An 18,473-nucleotide genomic window follows, 5' to 3' on the forward strand; every position below is an offset into this window, starting at 1 on the left:
AAATAGTGGATCTGACTTTTGCGAATGCCAACGTGCTTACTGTCACCTTTGAAATGTAGAAAATCCCCCTGCTGACGTGACCTGTAGCACTTCAGGCTATTAACCCTGGATAGTCACTAGTTTTGAACAGAAGTTCGTGGAGTTCTGCAAACACAAGGTGAGGTTTGGAAGTAGTTGCATTAGATCTTGTGATTAAAACACTAACCTAAGGACTTTTTTTTTTTTTGTAGAAGACAGTAATATCTTGGCAAGTGATTTCACTTGGGTGCTTATTACATTAAAACCAGAAAAGATATAAGGATGATACATGGCAGCAAATAACTAATTATAAACGTTGTTGGCAAGCTGAGCGTAAAGAGTTACGACAAGCTGTAGAAATTCAGATTATTTTTGAGCACTACAATGGGAATTGAAAGCAGAACTGAGCTTGCAGAGGCGCGTGGGATCCTGCAAGTTTCCAGTGCACCTTCAGCTGCTTCCAGGCAGGCAGCTCTGTGTCCTGGGGACTGTAAATAATGTATTATAACTGCAGATTTTTAAGATCATTTAACTATTTACAGGACCTGACTACTGAATTTTAGAGCCCTGTTGGAAAAAAGAAAAAGATCCTTTCCACCTTCTTACTAATGAAACTAGACTAATTGAGCAAGTCTCACTCGGTTTTTTCTCCAACCACAATGTAAAGCAGCTGCTGCTGGGAGGGCTCTCCACGCAAACAGTCAGCACTTAGGAACATTTGGGCATCTCTTCCGAAGAAATTCTGTTTGGCAAGTTCTCAGCCACGGAGCGGAGAGCAAATTCCCCCTTGGAAACGGGAATCATTTGTTTCGATCCTGGGTTTTGCGCTCCGCGGTCTCGTTGCTGCAGTTTAGGAACCGGCACCGCGTTGCCCTCAGAACCGCGTTTTCCCACACCGCTCCGAACGTTCGGAACGTGCTAAAAAAAAAAACACAACAAGTTCCCTTTTTCCTTCAGTGTGAAAAGTATGCTTAAGCCTAGATGGTCTCCTTAAGATTCCTTTAGTTTAAAAGGAAAGATGAACTTCTTATCAAGGAAACGTGCTCAGGGTAAATAGACTTAGGCTATTGGGCAGACGTGAGTCATTCCATCACTTCTGGAGTAACGGGAAACTGAACATGTGCAGTTTTTTTTTTGTTTTTAAATGTAAAATGGACAGTAAGTGACAGCGGACTCACTGTAAAATCTCCCAGATGTGGTTACTCTTTACCTTGTGTCTTCTATTGTAAAATTAACTTGGACAGTTACAACTTTGTGTGAAAAAAAAGAAAAAGGCAAAAAAACTAACTCAAAATGTGTGAAACTGCATAATGCTGTATGCTAACCTACACTATGTAATGCTACCTTGTATGTTGAATTTGTTAACGCACATTGAGCGTGAAAATAAAAATTAAATCACTTTAAATAGCTGCTGCCTGTGCCATGTTTGACTTTAGGCAACACTGAATGTGTAACTATACTGAAGATGTTTTAAGGGTTTGTTTCTAAAGAACTGTGCATTTCTGTTGTGGCTGAAGGTCCCAAAAAGGAGCACACGAATCTCAAAGACACAAAGGGGCACAACAAAACCTGGGCAGTTGAAATACGCTGCTGCCACTCAACCGCTGTCCCGCTTTGCGTGTCCCTGCAAGCCGTGGAGCCCGGCACGCGCTGCCTCCGGCTGAACGCGCCGCAGACAAAGATGACATTGGACGGGCGGGAAAAGCGGCAATGGGAGGAATTTGCAGGAGCAGCACTGGCTGTCCCTGAGGGGAGACGCTCCATTACTGGGGGTCCAGAAGCATCCCTGGACCGGGAGGCAAAACTCAACCCCGTGCAGTGTCTTCAGGGCCGTTTCTGGCCGCGTCGCTCCGCGCCGGCCGCCCGGTCGGCTCTTCCGCAGCTCCCCGGGCGCGGAGCAGCATTCCAGGGCCACGGGCCTTTGGAAAGCGGCACACGGCAGAGCGGGCTCCCAGCACCTCCCGCATTCCACACTTCCCTCCTGGATGGCTTCTGTGTAACAACAGCCTGAGACTCAAAGGTGTTTTGGGTGCCTAAACACCCCTGCACGTGAACGCCAGGTCTCCAACCTAAAGGAGCCCCAGCCTGAGCTGGAACACACCAGAACGCAGGCACATGAGAAGGAAAATAAAATGGGAATAGCAAAAGGGTTTTAAGGAGAGCATGAAAGTTCCACACTCTCTTCCCACCTTCTCTGTGTCCGGATACTGATTCCACGCGAGTTGAAAGGATTTTTGTCATGTTCAGCAGCACAATTAGGCTCTTCCTCCTCTGACAGCTTCTACCCCTCCTAATTCAACACACCAGCAAGACGCCTGTTGCCATGGCAATGTGATGTATTCCATCACAGCCTCCCCGGGTCAGGGCTCCTTGGCACTTCCCTTGAAACAGCAGAGTTAGCAACAGCTCCATCAGCCTCCTGAACCCTAAATGTGTTAAAAATGCCTTAAAAGGGAAAAAAAATTGCTGGCAGGAGTGTACCTGTGAAGGAGCTCGCATTTATGAAGTCTCTTAATTGCCAGCTACGAATCTTGAGTCACTCAAAAAGCCCCTCCGCTGTTTTGAGACAAATAAAAGGCATCCAATGGTCACACTGTTCTTGCTGCCAACATTTAAAAACGCGACTAACCAACAACCATTTGAATTAGTCCTTCAGCACTTAGAATGCCATGAAAGTACAAAGAGAGGCCAGGGAAGGAGGAAAGAAGAGGGGGCAGCGGGAAGGCAAGCATTCCTCAAGTTTGAGTGGATTTAGTTCTCAGCAAATTTGGAATTTTTTCCATTTCTTATAGTTTATCCATTAAAACTCAGAGCTATTTCTTTCGCGTACACAAGGACGAACACTCGGACAAACACCCTCCTTGGCTGTAGCTCAATCACTTCCTTAGTGATTCTTCCTCTGAGTTTACTCAGACCCCCATAAGAGCGTTACTGGTAAAACACAGGCAGCTCTTGGGATCTCTCTTTTTTTATACTACTTTCTTTTTCTTTGTTCTCGCTATTTCTAAGGTTTCCCTCCTCATAAGGCATTCAGGTTACCCCTATGACTTGGGCTGAGCATCAGCAGGGCAGCATTTGGAGGATTAAAGCCTTCCAAGGGAATTCCCGCTGCTCATTCCTTGTGCCCTCTAGCGTCTTCGCGGATTTTGCGCCTCGGCTGCGATTCCCGCGCAGCCGCCCTGCAGGGAATGACCTCAGCCGGCGCGCGGGAAGCGTTCCAATTCCAGACACTGCAGGGGACAGGGAAGGAGGAATCCGGGCTTGCCAGCGCGCTGCCCACAACCCAAAGAAACGACTTAACGATCCCTTTGGATAAGTGTTTTCCAGAAAAAGCTGCGCACGTACCAGGAAGCGTCCTCCTCCGGCGCTCTCCAGCTGAAAGGCTTCCTACCCTCGTGCTGGGCACCAAGGATTAAAACACCAAAGGCAAAGAGTTGTATTAAAAATTCTATATTGTGTCAAATAAAACAATAATTCTGCATACAAATTCATATATGACAAAAATAAAACTCTTCTTCAATAACACTGCGTAAAAAAGTGCTTGCTGCTGTTCTAAGAATTCTGTAAGCAAGAGGCTCACAAAGGGCATCAGTAAACACTTAATTGCATCCAAGGAATAATGTAAGGCACAGATACCAGTTATTTAAAGGTGAAAATAATAAATATTAGTGCCATGCAGCTTCCGTGCTGCTGGCAGGTTACCTCTCCTCATTACCTGAACACTTCTGACGTCGGCAATTCACCAACATAATGTGTTAAAATAACATATCCAGGAAAAGCACGGGGAAAATTTACCATAATCTGGTCTCTGTTTAACATTTCCAGAAAGCTGGAGTGGTTTTTGGAATGACCTAACCAGCCATGCTTTTAGAGCAGTCTGTTAGTTGTTGTCCCTTCTTTCTGCTCAAAATTTGTAAGTTTTCCTAGGATTTTTAGCTAAGTTATAGAATGAAAATGGGTAGGGCTTTCGGTTCTACGTGAGTAACTGCACAACAGATGTGCACACCTGCTCACACAGCTGCTTATAAAAGAGGCCTTATGCTGCAAAAACGTTCCCAATTATTCTTAACCTCTTGTTCAATGTGAAATTATCACCAGTGCAGCTCTGGAAGTGAGAAACAGAAACCAATTTAAGCATTTAGCTCAGGTACGAATGTACATAAAACAATACCCCCTCCCCCTGAAATGTCTCGCTATAAAATGCTTTTCATCTTACAGAAATAAAATATTCTTAGAAGCACCAGGCTTAGGATTTCCAGTGGCATCCTAAGCACTCCAGAGTTCAGCAAGGAAGCCCAGCGTTTAATGCATGTGCCCTCCTCGCTGCTCCTGCTCAATCCTTTGACCCGTGAATGGAAGTAGCTTCATTTTGAACCCGAGTGCGTAACAAGAGCTACATGACACTTAGAGCCAGTTAAGCTCTTAACCTGAACCGTTCCAGGCACTTCATCTTGGTTGTTTCAACCGTGGCCGGGCTGCCTGTGATTCGGAGGCTCAATGAAAACCCCAGTCAGGAGCCTCTCTCTGCAGGGGATCGTTTTGCATTTGGGCCCCAGCTCTGGGCTGAAGTTCTAGAGTTGATGCATCACTGCAAAGCAGAAAGGATCTGCTGCCTCAAAACCCAAACCACTGGTCACCAGCATAAAGAAAAATCTCTACGTGCACCGACTGAACTGCATATATAAATATATATATATATATATACATGGAGGGTCAGAGATGGGACTATCTGTCAGGACTGTCTTCAGTTCTACTCTTACGACTGGAAGAATCTTACAGGAATTCATAATATTAGCTCTGGGGCCAAATATCTGCAATACTCCATTTCAGTCATCTTTACAAAGGACTTACTGGAGCAAACTGAAATGACTATACTAGAGACTCGCACCCAGCAGTGATGCTGGCTCCTTTAAGGAAATAAGCTAAAATTCGATGTAAATAAATAAGCCACCACACTATTACAGCTCTGCTTTTAACAAGCGAGTCAGAAAATTCAAAGCTGGTTTCTAGAGCGTCTACAGCGTCGTCACATCCCGCATGCTATGGCAGCACGAGAAACGTTACATACAGTAGGAACACACTGGATATTGGTGCACTGTTGCCAAGCTGTAGCTGCCATAGGAACCATAACTTGCTGTTTTCTGACTCGTTTAGAAGCCCGGCTACATAAACTGCAGGAATGGGGATGTGCCACGTTACTTACTCTGTCTTTTTTTGGAAAAATTCTGTTCAATGAGAACACCAGAATTCTACACTGACCTCTACGCTAGGCTCTTGGCCAGGACACAGGCTCTGTAAGCGACTTTGCAGCACGGCCTCGACAAGCAGCCTCTCGCAATGTGGGTTACTGTTCCAAAAAGCAGCCAAATTTGTTGTGCAAAGGACTAGGAAAAGGAAAAAAAAAGAGAACTGAGTTACGCTGCGAAGGGCTTCAATGCTATTTTAAACGATTCAACTTCCAGTATGCAGTGACCAAGGACAAACGCTCTGGAGTGCATGGGCACAAACCCCTCCGCAGGTGTAACCAACACCCCGGGAGTGACGTTTGTTGGATCCAGTCAGAAAAACAACAAATAAAAGTAAAATCTCCATTGCGTCATGAGTTAAAAAGATCCAAAATCAAGGGAATACCATTTTAAAAAGAAGGAACTGGGAGCTATTACGCCCTCCTTGGTCCCATCAGACATACAACATCCTGCCAAAAGGCTGTCCCTAAACCGCTTTGGTTACAAATGGCTTCTCACAGATTTTGTGTCACTCTGCGGAAGAATCCTCGCTGCTCAAGTGACCGAATCCTTCTTCCTTCGGAACGGCGACTTTAGTCTTTTCCACACACTACTTTTGGGCTTGGATTTCTTTTCCATGGCCATCACTGCTTCCTTTTCTTTCCTGCGGATTTCTCGCACGAGAGCGTGGAACACGTCGTCGATGTAGTAGCGATACGCAGCCGACGTCTCGAAAAAGGGGCAGGTGAATTCTCGGGCTAGAGCAGAGCCTTCTTCTTTGGAGACCTTAAAAAAAAGGGTTGTATTTGTCGAATTCAAAAAAACCCTTAAGTTTATTTCTTTACCTTTTCTTGTCCTGCTTAAACCATAACCATGCACGCAGTGTCCCCATTCCGGAACGACTCATTTCCACCGATTTCTACATCTTTCTCTATAAATCCATTTTGCTTTTTCCTTCGCTCATCACTTCTCTAGAAACAGAACGATCTCTAAGAGATTCTCTAAACAGAGCAACTGTCGTCATTTATGAAACAACATCCCTTCAAAGAATATTACTTCCTTGAAACTTAATTTAGAGATTGCTTAATTTTGGGTGTCCTGCCATAACTACTGCAACTTTCCTGCTACCCACACTGAAAATTCACCTCATTCCGGGTGTACAAACACAACGTCTGGAACTTTCCCTTCCAGGGCAGCTGGAAGCACAGAGAGCAGCTACTGTTTCTTTACAGATTCAACGAATACTTTTACTAAGTTTACTCTACAGCAAACACACAAACTTTAAGAAAGGGGAAAGCACCTCTTTTGTGAGTGTGTTTTTGTGCCCTTTACCTGTCGCAGCTGGGTCAGGTCCGATTTATTTCCCACCAGGACCACGGGGGTGTCGTCCGTGCGGCGCACACGGTAGATGAGCTGCTTGAACTCCCGCACCTCGTGGAAGCTGCGGCGGTCTGTGATCGAGTAGCAGATGATGAAACCCTCGCCAGCCCTCATGTACTGGTCTCGCATGGCCGTAAACTCTGCCTAAAAACAGACAACCGCGTTGGAATTGCATAAAAACACCAGCGTATCGCTGCAGGGGCTCTGTTTCTTGGCACGAGCGCTGCTGTCTCTAAAGCCCTCCCAATCCCTCGTTAGTCACGTACCTGTCCTGCAGTGTCCAAGATATCCAGATTTGCAGGTTCGTCGTCAATGCGGATCCGTATTTTATAGGCGTCCTCTGCGACCGCATGACACATAGGGAAGAACAAAGTGGGAACACGACCGCACTGCTCGTTAGTCATGAGCGCAGGAAGAGACCATTGCACAAAAAGCCCTTCGTCTGGCAACGGTACTGTGCTAAATTAGCCCCATCTTCAATTGCAACTAATTCAAATGTAATTGCTTGAGTACGATTTAGCATCCCACCCGGGCTAAAGCTATTCCATGTGCTATTTCTGACCGACAAGCGGAAACATCCTGTAAATTCCATCTTGCAGCCTCTGTGGAAAGCACAAGGTAGGAGCATTACGTTTTCCTCAAGCCAGAAAATCCCCCCACATCCAAGCAGGGGTTACAACAGCCACCACCAGCTGCTAATTTCTTTTGGCAATTTTCTCTCCTCTGAACCAACCCTCACGGGGGACGGGCTGCTTCTCGCCAGGAAGGGAGCTATTTTCCCCCCTTTTCCTTTGAAAGGGTCACTGTTGGTGAAGGTTTTTTTAGAGATGCTGAAGAAAGAAGTCACAGAGGATACGCAGCACCACAGCGAGCAGCTGGGTATCTTCATCCCTTCCAAGTCAACTGGAAGGTTCTCAAACATGGAGCACGTTTTGGCCTCGCAAAGGCAAGGAAGCGCAGAGAACTGATTGACATTCTGGAGACTTCATTTTGGGAGATAATACACGCTCTAAATAAAATACATTTTAACATTAACATTTTAACAATAACGGATGGGGTAAACACAAAAGAGTTTTGTCAGGTTATCTCCCTCCATCTTCACATAGTCTCAGGGCGACTAATTGCTTAAATTAGCACGCTGGGGTACTTGGAGCGCTCAACTTATGGGCAGCCTTAGGGCTCTCTCTAGAATTAAGCTCTTTAAGGTAACAGATGCTGCAAGGGCTTCAGGAAGGAGGGGGGCAGGGGCCGTTCTCACCGATGGTGGGGTCGTGATCCTCGGGAAAGCGGTGGCTGATGAACTGCATGGTCATGGCTGCAACACAAAGGGGAGACTCTTAGTCGCGGCCGGCACCGCCGGCCTCAGCGCGGGGCTCGCCGCGCGGCCACGGCGGAAACGCGGCGCGGAGGAGGCGGCCGAGGCCGCCCGGCAGCGCCGCCCGCGCACGCACCGCTCTTGCCGACGCCGCCGGCGCCCAGCATCACCAGCTTGTACTCGCGGGGCGGCCCCGCGCCGCCGCCGCCGCCGCCCGGCCGCGCTGCGGCCTCCATGGCCGCCGCCCGCGAACCGGAGAGAGCGGCGGCTGCCGCCCCCCGCGCGCGGCTCCGCCCCGCGCCGCCGCGGCGGGGCCCTCAGGCGCCTCCGCGCCGCATCGGCCCGGCCGCCCGCGCACGCGGCAGCGGCGGCGCCGGGGCGGGAAGCGGCGCCGGGAACGGAGCCGCCGCCGGTAACGGGGCCGCCGCTCCGGGCCCCGCTCGGAGCCGAGGCGGCCGAACCAAAATGGCGGCGGCTGCTGCTCCCGCTCCCCTCAGCTTTAGCCCCGCCCCACCTCAGCCCCGGGCCCCGCCCATCCTCGGCCCCGCCCCCTCACGGCCCCGCCCCTCGAACAACGCGCGGGCAAATAACTGTTTTCACTTAAAAAAAAAATATCCCGGGAGCGAATCCTAGAGCGATCTTCGCCCTCACCTCGAGGAACAAGAATAAATAATAGGCCGAAGCAGAATCTTTATACATTTATTTATAATGAAATTATGGCTCTAAATTATTTACAACGCGTAGGAAAGTCGGGGTGTTTCTACAAGCGAGCCGCGCGCCCTCCCCTTCATTCTGTCCCGTGCTAAGTGCTGCCAGCGCCTCGCCACCGTCCCGCGCGCGTCCCCCCTGCCACCCCCAAAACACCCAAAACAACCCCAAGAAAGAGTCCTGCGAGAGCCCGCGCGGCCCGGGGAGGCTGCGGCGTCCGGGAGCATCCGACGGGTCGGCTCGGCGCTCCTGCGGGCGGCTCCCGCGTGGCCGCAGCGCCGGGTCTCCCGTTTTTGTTAAACCATCACGAAGCAAAAGATTTAGGAGCAAGAGGGAGACAGAGAGACCCTCGGGAGAACCTCGGGAAGTCCTGCCCTTCGCACGGCCGAACGGAATGAAGCACACGGGGAGAATTCGAAAAGGTTGAGTACCAAGGATAACGGGACCGAGTTCACCTCGGAGTTATGGACAAGATGAAAAAAAATAAAATAAAATAAAGCATTTTCCCCCATCAAGACATTTAGCTAAAACCAGGAGTTAAGGAGTTAGTACAAAAAAAAATCCACATTTTAAGGAACAAAAAAAAGCTGGATTACAGGAGGCAAAATAAAAACAAATTAGGAATTTTAGGAAATGTGATCCCAAAATTTTTTAGAACTACTGAACATCCTTTTGTCAAAAGTCCAAACATTGAATCCTTGGTCACCATTAGCTCAATGGGACTGCAGAAACATTGCAGTAAGAACACCAGATGAACAGGGAAGTCGGCTTTGCCGGCTCTTTCCATTTAAGTTATCCTGGAAAGGTGGGAAGCATGGGGAAAGATGGGCTTCCTCGTTTCTCTTTAATAATAATTCCCCTGTTTTACAAGGGACTTCCCATTCCGAAGTCTTATTTCAAGTATTTCGCATAGTTTACAAATCCACTGCAGAAATAAGAATTTTAAAAATAATGGAGCCCTTTCAAGAGGGAATATTGAAGCTTTAGCTTCTGCAAATGTAAAAACAATGCATACTTGCAAAGTCCATTGTGTAATATACATGCATTATTGCTAGAGGGGGGAAAAAAAAGAAAAAAGGAAAAAAAAAAGACGTATGAAAATTGTTCTGTAGCCTTTATGGTGCCATCCAAAACGGCATCTGTTGTTTAGCTCGCTGTTGTGAAGAAGGGTACTGGTACCCCAAGCTCCATCCCTGTGAAAAAGTACTTGCATTTTTATGACCACCATGTTCCTCCTCTTCATCTGATGAATCTCCTGCATATGCCACCAATCCAAACCCTTTTTCTGACGTTTTCATCTTCTTAGCTTGATGATCTAGAAGGGGAAGACAAAACAACCCACCCAAACCCCAAGAGAAAAAAAAAAAGGGGGGAAAAAAAGAGATAAAATTTCCCCAAACAAGTTAATTAAAAAAAATGTTAATTGCAAATCGTTAGTTGGACACCATTTTGAGGTCACAAGGCCAATGGTCATCCAAGGTCGAAGGCCACACGAAACAGCACCAGCAACAGCACATGTGATCCATCAGAACCATGTAAGAGAACAGAGAAAGAAGAAAGAAACACACACAAAAAGGTCAAGTTAGCAAATGGGTCTAAATGGTGGCAATTTCACCGCTAAAGAGATAAATATGTAGGAAAAGTAGAGATTTTGTTCAAAAGAACCTAAAGAGCAGCAATCTCTGGGACCAATACTGCAGAAAAACTAAGGTTAAACACACGTGATGTGCCTGCAGACCTAGCATGAAAGCACTACTCGGCTCCCAGGAAACGTGGCCATCACGTCTTCCCACGTTACAGATTACTGATGCAGGAAAGCCCTCTGGACGGATGCAGCCCAGCCACACGCCTGTTGTTGGCGGACAAGGGGGACCCCCTCCTGCCTGTACACGCACACCTGAACCCCCCGCACAGCCCTCAGGGCCTCTAGAGACGTGAAGCCACCCGATACCTGCGGTACAAAACAATCCCAGGGGATTCTGGGCCTCAGCTGGGACAAGAATCCCAGCCTTTGTTCTTTCACTTTATCGCCTCCTCCTCCTTCCTAAAAACACTTGAAGTTTTAAGAGAAGTACCAGGTGTGTACAGTCACAATTAACTTAAAACGATTTTTAGCAGTGGAATATGACCTCCCTTTCACTTAAAAGGGCACTGTAAAGGAAAAAATCACCAATGTGTTTAAATGCATGTAAAGATCAGGGTAAACTTGCCAAGTTCACTTTTCTATATATGTTTGTTTATTCACTGCACTCACCGTGGTTGCCTAGTAAGGACCCCGCACCATTTCTTTCTTCAGATTCCGATTTCATCCCAGTGACAGGAAAAGCTGGTGGAGGCATCAACTGCCTGTTTAAAACAATGCAAGTACTTATTATTTTCAAAGCGAGCAAAGAGTCAGAAGTAGTTTTATTTTCAGTCCCCATTGCTTTTCAGTGCAAAGAAAAATAACAACTCAATCCCTTAGCAGAGTGGTGGTAATTCTGAAATGTTCTCATTGTACTTAGTTGAGGAATGAATGAATTTGGATGAAATAAATGAATTTGGGAAATGTATCACTGGCTCTGTGGCTGATTTTTCCTGTTATGGTCAGGTGCTGTAAAACCACAGCTGCGTTTTGAGAGCTCCCCAAATGAGTACTAATACAAGTTTCATATTTCACCCTTATTATTTCACCCCCTTCTTATCTTTCAGACAAGTTTTTCCTACAGAATCACACATCGGATCCTAGTTCTTCCACCACTTACCTGTCCCTCTCTCTCTCCTTTCCTGAGGAACTTGCTGGCTTCGATCCTGTTCCATCGATTTCACTCTGACTGGAGAAGCCTGTACCTAAATTAGTCATATGAATGGGTCCATGCTATGAGCAGAAAAACACACGGCATTAGCAAATCTACAACTACACCATAAGCTACAGCTCCTTAACGATAACGATAGGAAAACCCAACTTTTCAGAGCATATCGCCAACTACAGAGCAGATTAAGCAGTTGCTCTTTTTGACTGTATATACAGCCACCAAAAAAACCTCAGGCTGCCCATTAAAGATAGGGAAGCAGCTACTGATTGCCAGTCTTAAAATGCTCTGTCCTACAAATACTGCAGAGCCTAACGTGCTCAGGCACGTTTCCAGCCAAGATGGAAGAGACCTCGTAATCTAATCCATCTTCCCAGCTGGCTGCTTAGTTCAGGGACCAATTTACTACCTCCTAATTAAGCTAATTTTGTATGGTATGTAGACCATAGTTTACCCTGATTCTCAGCTCTGCTGAGACACTAGTATCACATCTTACACATAGGAAGCTACTTGTTTTCCCTAGGCTTTATTTATTTAAATTAAGGGCTTATGCCTATGGGCTTAAAGCCAGTTTGGTACAATTCCAGATAGACAATTTAGAAGGGTGAAGGTATGGCAGGGGCACGGGCAAAGGGGAGTCTGCAGAGAAAAAAAGAAAAAAAAAAGGTGGGGGGGGAACCACCAAAAGAGCATTTGCAGAAACTCCCTTTTACTCATACACAAAAATTCAACATTATTTATATTAAAAAATAATACGAAAGCTTTGGCTATCTAAAAAGTCTAGAGGGAATCACCACGTTTCACTTCCCCCTCCCCAACACGCCCACTAAGACGACCCACACACCAACCCCACCACCCCCGCTAGCCACCCCCTAACCTAACCATTGACACCCCATCGCCATCTCTGTCTGAAGGGACTGCTGATCTTCATGAAAAAGAAGAAAAATGCAGCTAGAGAAAGCAGGCAGCCCATGAACAGCGCATCCACTCCAACTCGAGTGGGATCGCCAGCCTTTTTAGCAGTTACTGCCAAAGATCTTGCCTATCTGTTTAAAATAAACTCATGGCCTCTCTAGCAAAGTTCCATTTTGATGTTGCAAGTAAAATTGCTGATTTTATTCCACCTGATATCCCAGCAGTCCCGACTCTCTCTCGTCTGGGAGCTCCTCAGTGAAGCGCCTCTTTTGGCCCTGGGAAGGGGGCTGCACTTGGGGCTGTGTTCCAGCAGGCAGGGAGGTTTTTACGGGGGCAGCGGGCAGAAAAGGAGCACTCAGCGGAGTCTGGCAGGCACAAGTGCAGAAGAAGAAAAAAGGAGTATCAATTCAACACACAGATTCGGACGTAGGATCAGCATATACATTTAGCCTATAGAGCACTCCCACCTCAAAGCAGACCCTGAAATTCAAGCCCACTGCTTCTACATAACAGCAATAACACTTTTTATATGCAAGTGATCTCACCCCAAGTATCCTTCATGTTATATACAGTTATGAAAAAACAAGAAGCAGTAACAGCAGTTTAGTTTCTTTGATAACAAAAGCACGAGCAAAGCAATAACCAGTGAAAATATTTATGTGTGCTCCCCACCCACCCTTAAATTCCTGACCCACAACATTATTTAACTGCTAGCGAGGAAACAGCTTAGCACATTGACAACTCCCTCCTCTGCGGCACTACCTGGCCGGTGCTGGCTGGAGGCTGCACTTGAGAGATGGGATATTGCGTGGGCACAGGCGGAACTCCGGTGGGCACCGTGGTGAGGACGCCGGGAGCCAAGGGCACCGCGGGCGGCACCATGCCCGGCACCCCGTACGGCGGCTGGACGGGCTGCTGAGGAGGGGGCACCACGGGGTAGCCGGACTGGTAGCCGTTGGAGGGGTAGTAGGACGGCTGGGAAGGCACGCTGCCCAGCGCCGCGGGCGGCGCGAAGCCTGCGGGGACACGCGGGCGGTCACCGCGACGCTACCGCGTCCATCCCCGAACGCAGAGCGCTGGGACCCTTCCCAGTTAAAGGCAAAATGGTAAAAGGCAGCTCCAAGGACTTGGCCGCTGCTAAACGCTCACCTGCCATGGGGACTGCAGTGGTTATCTGATTCACGAAGCGAGAGTACTCGGCGTGCACCTAGAAAGGAGGGTCAAAGAGAAATGAACAGCTGTTACTACATGGAGCTTTTGCAGGCAAAGGGCATCTTACCATAAAACTGATCGTAAAAGAGGGCTTTGACTGTGGAATACGCTACACCCAAAGTCACAGTAGTACACTACGTAATACAATATAGAAAAAAAAAATCAGAATATAGCCCCTAGTCTTGTTTTCCGTGACACATTTGTATAAAATACAATACAGCAGGGTACTTCACCACACGCAGAGGATGTTTTATCACTGGAGAGAACAGAACACTAAAACAATTGCTTGAGTAAAGACAAATTGCTCAAAACCACAAAGCATCTAAAGAGCTGAGAGATTTTCCACAGGGATGATGTAGTCTGTGCCAAGGCTAACACTCAATCTCACAGGATTTTACTGTTTTGCGGTAGCCCATTCACACAACAAAAGTTGAGAAATTAATTCTTCATCTGGGTAAGAGATTTTGTAACAATTCTGTGCTAAGTAAAACAATCTCCTCAGGGAAAAATAAAAGAGGTCATGAAACTGAACAATGTTTAGAGCTAAAAGCAAATAAAGAGATACAAGGAAATCAACTAATTCATGTAAGCGTAGAAATAACAGCCCTGGGACATACTAATGATAAGAGAGGCTCTGATATCTTGTATTTGTAGCAGTCCAACACAGCTACTCACAGTTTGTAGAAGATTCTCACACAGCTTTTTAGCAGCTGCCAGACCTTCCGGCTTTGGGTGGCTGAAGATATATAAGAAAAAAAGCACTCAGAAGCATGAATGTTTTCACAACATTTGAGAGCTCTTTTGTTTAAGAGCAACCTGTTGTCAGATCTCATCCCTTTAAGGGGTGACCAGTCATCTCAAGAGCACTCTAGTGGCTCTGCAGCTTTTAGCATGACTAAAGCAAGGGAAGAATATTTATCTAAATAAAAGTTCAGGATTGCCCAAGTACTGAAACATGCACAGAACAGCGACTGACTGCTCAATGCAAATGGTATTTTTCTCCTAAAGCTCAACATTCCTGCATGCCCAAGGAGAAGGCAGCTTTACAGTGTTTCCCCCTCAAAGCAGGGTGCTATAATCAGCTGGTGAGCACGATCCCTTCCTTCTTTATCACTTTCAGGTTCTCTGCTAAAAGGAAAGTTTCCCAGTCTCTCATACCTGATATAGATGTACATGGGTTCAAAGGCTTCTCTGCCCGACGCTGGCTCTATGCAGCCCGAGCCTTTCCCCCGCAGAAAGACCTTGGCCCCCGTCTCAATCTGGATGTGCTGCAGGTAGGAGCAGCCAGGCCCTTCCACCTTTTCTTTCACATTAAATGTGGGTACAGCATGTTCCAGACCAACAAATAATTTGTCCTGAACGTAATGCATCTGTAAAAGTTGCAGCATGAGATTGTTATTTCACTCCTCGAATCAGGATTTTCACTTCCACCAGAGAACAACTCATTTCTACAGCAGGCAGAACGACTCCTGTCGGATGGTGCAGTCAGTCCTGTACTTTTCTGCAAGCAGGACGGCTCTCCCCAATCCTTTCTCTTTAGGAGGCCAGTATGGATCGAGTCTCACTCTTCAGACTCCATCCTATTAGTCCTCCAGTTTCCCTCAGCACACACGCAGGGTTTTTGCATTAAAACAGCACATTATAGGACTTATTCACTGCGAAGTGTACGTGCAATTAGCGAAAGTCTCCAGCAAATCACTCACCCCTGACTGAAACGGAGGTTTTTGGCCAACTGCTGGGGAGAGCTGAGCAATGGGGGCCGGCTGGTGGTAGACGGTAACCGTGGCCCCGTTGAACGTGGGGCTGGAGCCCGTGGCAGCTTTCACCACGCCGTTAGTGATTATCTCTTTAATTCTGTTAACGGCTCCTAGTTGACAGGACATAAGATCCATTTATGTTTCCAGGAAGTACAGTTGTTAAAACTGTTAAAACTGCTAAGAAGTTGTTATAAAAAAACAAATACACTTCACTATAAACATACAGGAAATTTCCAGGTGTCTAATTATGGGAAAAAAATTGGTTTTCAATCGGATTGTCTGGAAAATTACTAACACTTCCACCCCCCACTCCATCCATCAAGACAAGCTAATTTTGAAAGCAACAGTAGTGACCAGAGCATGTTCATGGCTCCAGCAAGAGTAAACAATTATGATACACAGTTCAGACGCCTGCCAAGCAGATCCTACAGAGATCTCCACTTCAAGTAGCACAGATTACCACACTTAAACCTCTCCAAACACTTACGGTCCACCAGCTCCCGTGTCTGCCCCTGGACATGAAGATACAGAGGACGATCTCTAGGAGGGAAACCCCAAATCATCCGTTAAACACATGGAGAACAACCAACCATGGATGCAACACAGCACCCCCTTGAAAAACATGAAGGTTACAAACCCAGGTCCCACTTTGGCTTTCTCTTCTGCAGTCATGAATCTCCCTCGAGTTGAGACAGCTGCTCCACTTAGCCGACTTATCTAATTTTTCAAAAATCCAGTGAAAAATAGCAGCAAAAGAACAAAAAAGAAAATATATGTACATATATGCATATAAATAAAAGGTTTAAGTTAAGGCCTTATGCAAAAAGACTGTAGGTCAATACTAAAGACATGAGAAAACGGAAGTGCCCACCAAAAGACACCTGTTAGCCTAGTTTACTCTCTCAAATGAAATGTTATTGGACAAATTCACGAAAACCCAAATTTGAGAGAACTAAAGCAGCAGCAACAGAAACAGGACGGGCACTTTTAGAGTTCGAGAGCCCCCGGGCTCAGCTCAGCCCCGGCTCTGCACAAGGAGGCACCCGCAGCGCTCGGACCCACCTCGTCCTGCGTCTGCCCCCGCGTCAGCAGGTTCCTGCACGTGAGCGGCACGTCGTTGATCTCCACCTCGGCCACCACGAGGTCGTCTTTGCTTTTACTCGTCGCCGGGCCCTTGCCCAGAGCCTGCAGCTTCCAAAAAGACCATTGCAAAAAGCTGCTAGCAGAAACTGGGGTAAATAGGCAACACAGCGGCCCTGCTAGTCCAAAAGGCGACCATCCCTTTTTACTCTCTTTTCAGCTGCTGAACCCACACTGCCTACAAACACGAACAACAAACAGCTCAAGGCTGAAGCTGCGCTATCGTTTCAAAGCAGATGTCATTAGGAAGCCAAGGGCTTATTTTCTTAACTAATTAAGTTTTTAGGGGACAGAACCTCGCTGGAGCACCATCAGCGTGCAGAGCGGGGCGGTTTGTGCTGGAGGACCTGGCACGCAGCAGCTTTATCTCGTGACCTCAGGACCCCTCGGCTTAGAGCTTAACCCCGCGCTGCCGCTCCCGGCACAGGGACAACCCTCGCTCAACGCTGGAGGGGCTGGGCCGGGCACAGCGTTTAGGAGACACCTCCAGGTGATTTAGGGTCCTCCTAAAGCTCGGCTCGGCCAAGCCCCGCGGCGGAGCAGCCAGGCTGGGCACGACCCGCAGCCCGGGCAGCGTTTGGGGGTTTTACCGCGTCCTGCCCGGTTTCCAGCGCTTTGCGGGTAACGTTTCCCGGCTGCTCCCGCCGACGAGCGAGGCGAGGGGCTGCCCTCCCCCGTCCCGCCGCGGACGCGCGGCTCCACGCACCTTGTCGGCCCCGCTGGGCGCCGGCTTCAGCTTCCCCTTGGCCATGAGCATCGCGTTGATCTTGGCCGCCACCGCCGCGGCCGCGTCCAGCGCCCCCGAGGGGGCGGCGGAGCCTTCGGCGCCCGCCGCGCCGGAGCCGCCCTCGCCCGGGAAGGGGCGGCCGGGCAGCGGCGCCGCCGCGGGCAGCAGGAACGGGGGCGCCGGGCCGGGCTGGTCCCACTTGCTGCGGCGCCTGCGGAACGGGAAGGCCTCAGGCCCCGCCGCCCCGCGGGGCCTCCGCGCGGCTCCCACGCGCCGCCCGCCCCGGTGCCCGCCCCGGTCTCGTCCTGCCCCACCCCACTCTGGTCCCGGTCCCATCCCGGCCCCCGCGGTTCCCGGCCCCTCACCCGCCGCCCGCCGCCTCGCGCTGCCCCGCGCCGCCCGCCGACATGGCTGCGGCCGCCTCCGCGCAGCGCCGACGTCATTTCCACCGCGGCGCGCGCGCCGCAGGCCGCCCCCTTCCGGCCGTTGCCGCGGGGACGGGTGCGCGCGCGCGCGGCGCTGACGTCACGTCCACTTCCGGGCGGGCTGCGGCACGCCCCTTCTGGCGTTGCCGGGGTGACGGCGGGCATCATGGCGGCGGCCGGAGCGGCACCGGGCCCGGGGACACGGGCGCTGCCGGGGGCGACACCGCAGCCCCGGGGACACGGTGACCCCCCATAGGGACACGGTGACCCCCCATAGGGACACAGGGACACGGCCACTCCCGGGGGGCACCGTGACCCCCCATAGGGACACGGCCACCCCGCACAGGGACATGGCAACCCGCCCGCCGGGGACACGGCCCGCGCGGCGCCACCAGGTGTCGCCCGAGGCCCCCGGGCTGTCCCCAGGGGCCGCCGTGTCCCGTGGGTGTCTCTCGAGCCCCCGCGGCTGCGCTTGGGGCGCCCCTGCACGCGCGTGTGCGAATGACCGTGGGGATGCACACCCGTGTGCGTCCCCTTCCCCGCTCGCACACGCGTGTGCATCCCCACGGTCATTCCCCACGCGTGTGCACCCCCGTGCCCGCTCGCACACGCGTGTGCATCCCCATGGTCATTCCCCACGCGTGTGCACCCCCGTGCCCGCTCGCACACGCGTGTACATCCCCACGGTCATTCCCCACGCGTGTGCGTCCCCGTGCCCGCTCGCACACGCGTGTGCTTTCCCGCGCGCTCGTGTCCGCGCCAGCCTCCACCCCGCTGCCCCCGCCGCTAATTGAGCTCATCTCATTAGCGGGGATTAACGGCTATCTATAGGCAGCCGGGGACGGGAGGGGGGGACAAG

The 18,473-nt window shown here is 49.6% G+C and overlaps 2 protein-coding genes and 1 non-coding gene across 3 annotated transcripts; all 3 read right to left on the bottom strand.

Annotated features, from left to right (window-relative positions):
• Nucleotides 1-5,795: 5,795 nt before the first annotated feature.
• On the bottom strand, nucleotides 5,796-8,182 carry RIT1 (Ras like without CAAX 1). The gene is made up of 5 exons (XM_088535563.1): nucleotides 8,075-8,182; nucleotides 7,882-7,938; nucleotides 6,890-6,963; nucleotides 6,576-6,767; nucleotides 5,796-6,029 (listed from the first exon to the last, which is right to left on the bottom strand). Exons 1-5 carry the CDS (start codon nucleotides 8,172-8,174, stop codon nucleotides 5,799-5,801), a joined length of 654 nt encoding a protein of 217 aa, XP_088391689.1. The 5' UTR covers nucleotides 8,175-8,182; the 3' UTR covers nucleotides 5,796-5,798.
• A 1,358-nt stretch (nucleotides 8,183-9,540) lies between these two features.
• KHDC4 (KH domain containing 4, pre-mRNA splicing factor) lies at nucleotides 9,541-17,598 on the bottom strand. The gene is made up of 14 exons (XM_088535573.1): nucleotides 17,555-17,598; nucleotides 17,169-17,400; nucleotides 16,385-16,513; nucleotides 15,960-16,039; nucleotides 15,810-15,862; nucleotides 15,269-15,432; nucleotides 14,724-14,935; nucleotides 14,241-14,301; nucleotides 13,503-13,560; nucleotides 13,116-13,369; nucleotides 12,563-12,718; nucleotides 11,391-11,503; nucleotides 10,901-10,992; nucleotides 9,541-9,961 (listed from the first exon to the last, which is right to left on the bottom strand). The coding sequence occupies exons 1-14, from the start codon at nucleotides 17,596-17,598 to the stop codon at nucleotides 9,762-9,764; spliced, it is 1,848 nt and encodes a 615-aa protein (XP_088391699.1). The 3' UTR covers nucleotides 9,541-9,761.
• On the bottom strand, nucleotides 15,033-15,161 carry LOC148592183 (small Cajal body-specific RNA 4). Its single transcript, XR_015913960.1, has one exon.
• Nucleotides 17,599-18,473: the final 875 nt, after the last annotated feature.

The sequence above is a fragment of the Tinamus guttatus genome, unplaced genomic scaffold (assembly GCF_059628265.1).
Source record: "Tinamus guttatus ecotype Peru unplaced genomic scaffold, ASM5962826v1 Tinamus_guttatus_pri_ptg000629l, whole genome shotgun sequence".
Taxonomy (NCBI): Eukaryota; Metazoa; Chordata; class Aves; order Tinamiformes; family Tinamidae; genus Tinamus; species Tinamus guttatus.

Bases quoted from the DNA above. Each gene is read 5' to 3' on its own strand.
- KHDC4 (XM_088535573.1), bottom strand. From the start codon at position 17,598: ATGTCGGCGGGCGGCGCGGGGCAGCGCGAGGCGGCGGGCGGCGG. The intron at 15,863-15,959 runs GTTTGTAACCTT...TTTCCCTCCTAG, and splicing joins AAAGCCAAAGTGGGACCTGG to AGATCGTCCTCTGTATCTTC. The intron at 12,719-13,115 runs GTAGTGCCGCAG...TGTGCCTGCCAG, and splicing joins CTCCAGCCAGCACCGGCCAG to ACTCCGCTGAGTGCTCCTTT.
- RIT1 (XM_088535563.1), bottom strand. From the start codon at position 8,174: ATGGAGGCCGCAGCGCGGCCGGGCGGCGGCGGCGGCGGCGCGGGGCCG. The intron at 7,939-8,074 runs GTGCGTGCGCGG...TTTGTGTTGCAG, and splicing joins CGGCGGCGTCGGCAAGAGCG to CCATGACCATGCAGTTCATC. The intron at 6,030-6,575 runs GTAAAGGGCACA...CTTTTTTTTAAG, and splicing joins ACCTGACCCAGCTGCGACAG to GTCTCCAAAGAAGAAGGCTC.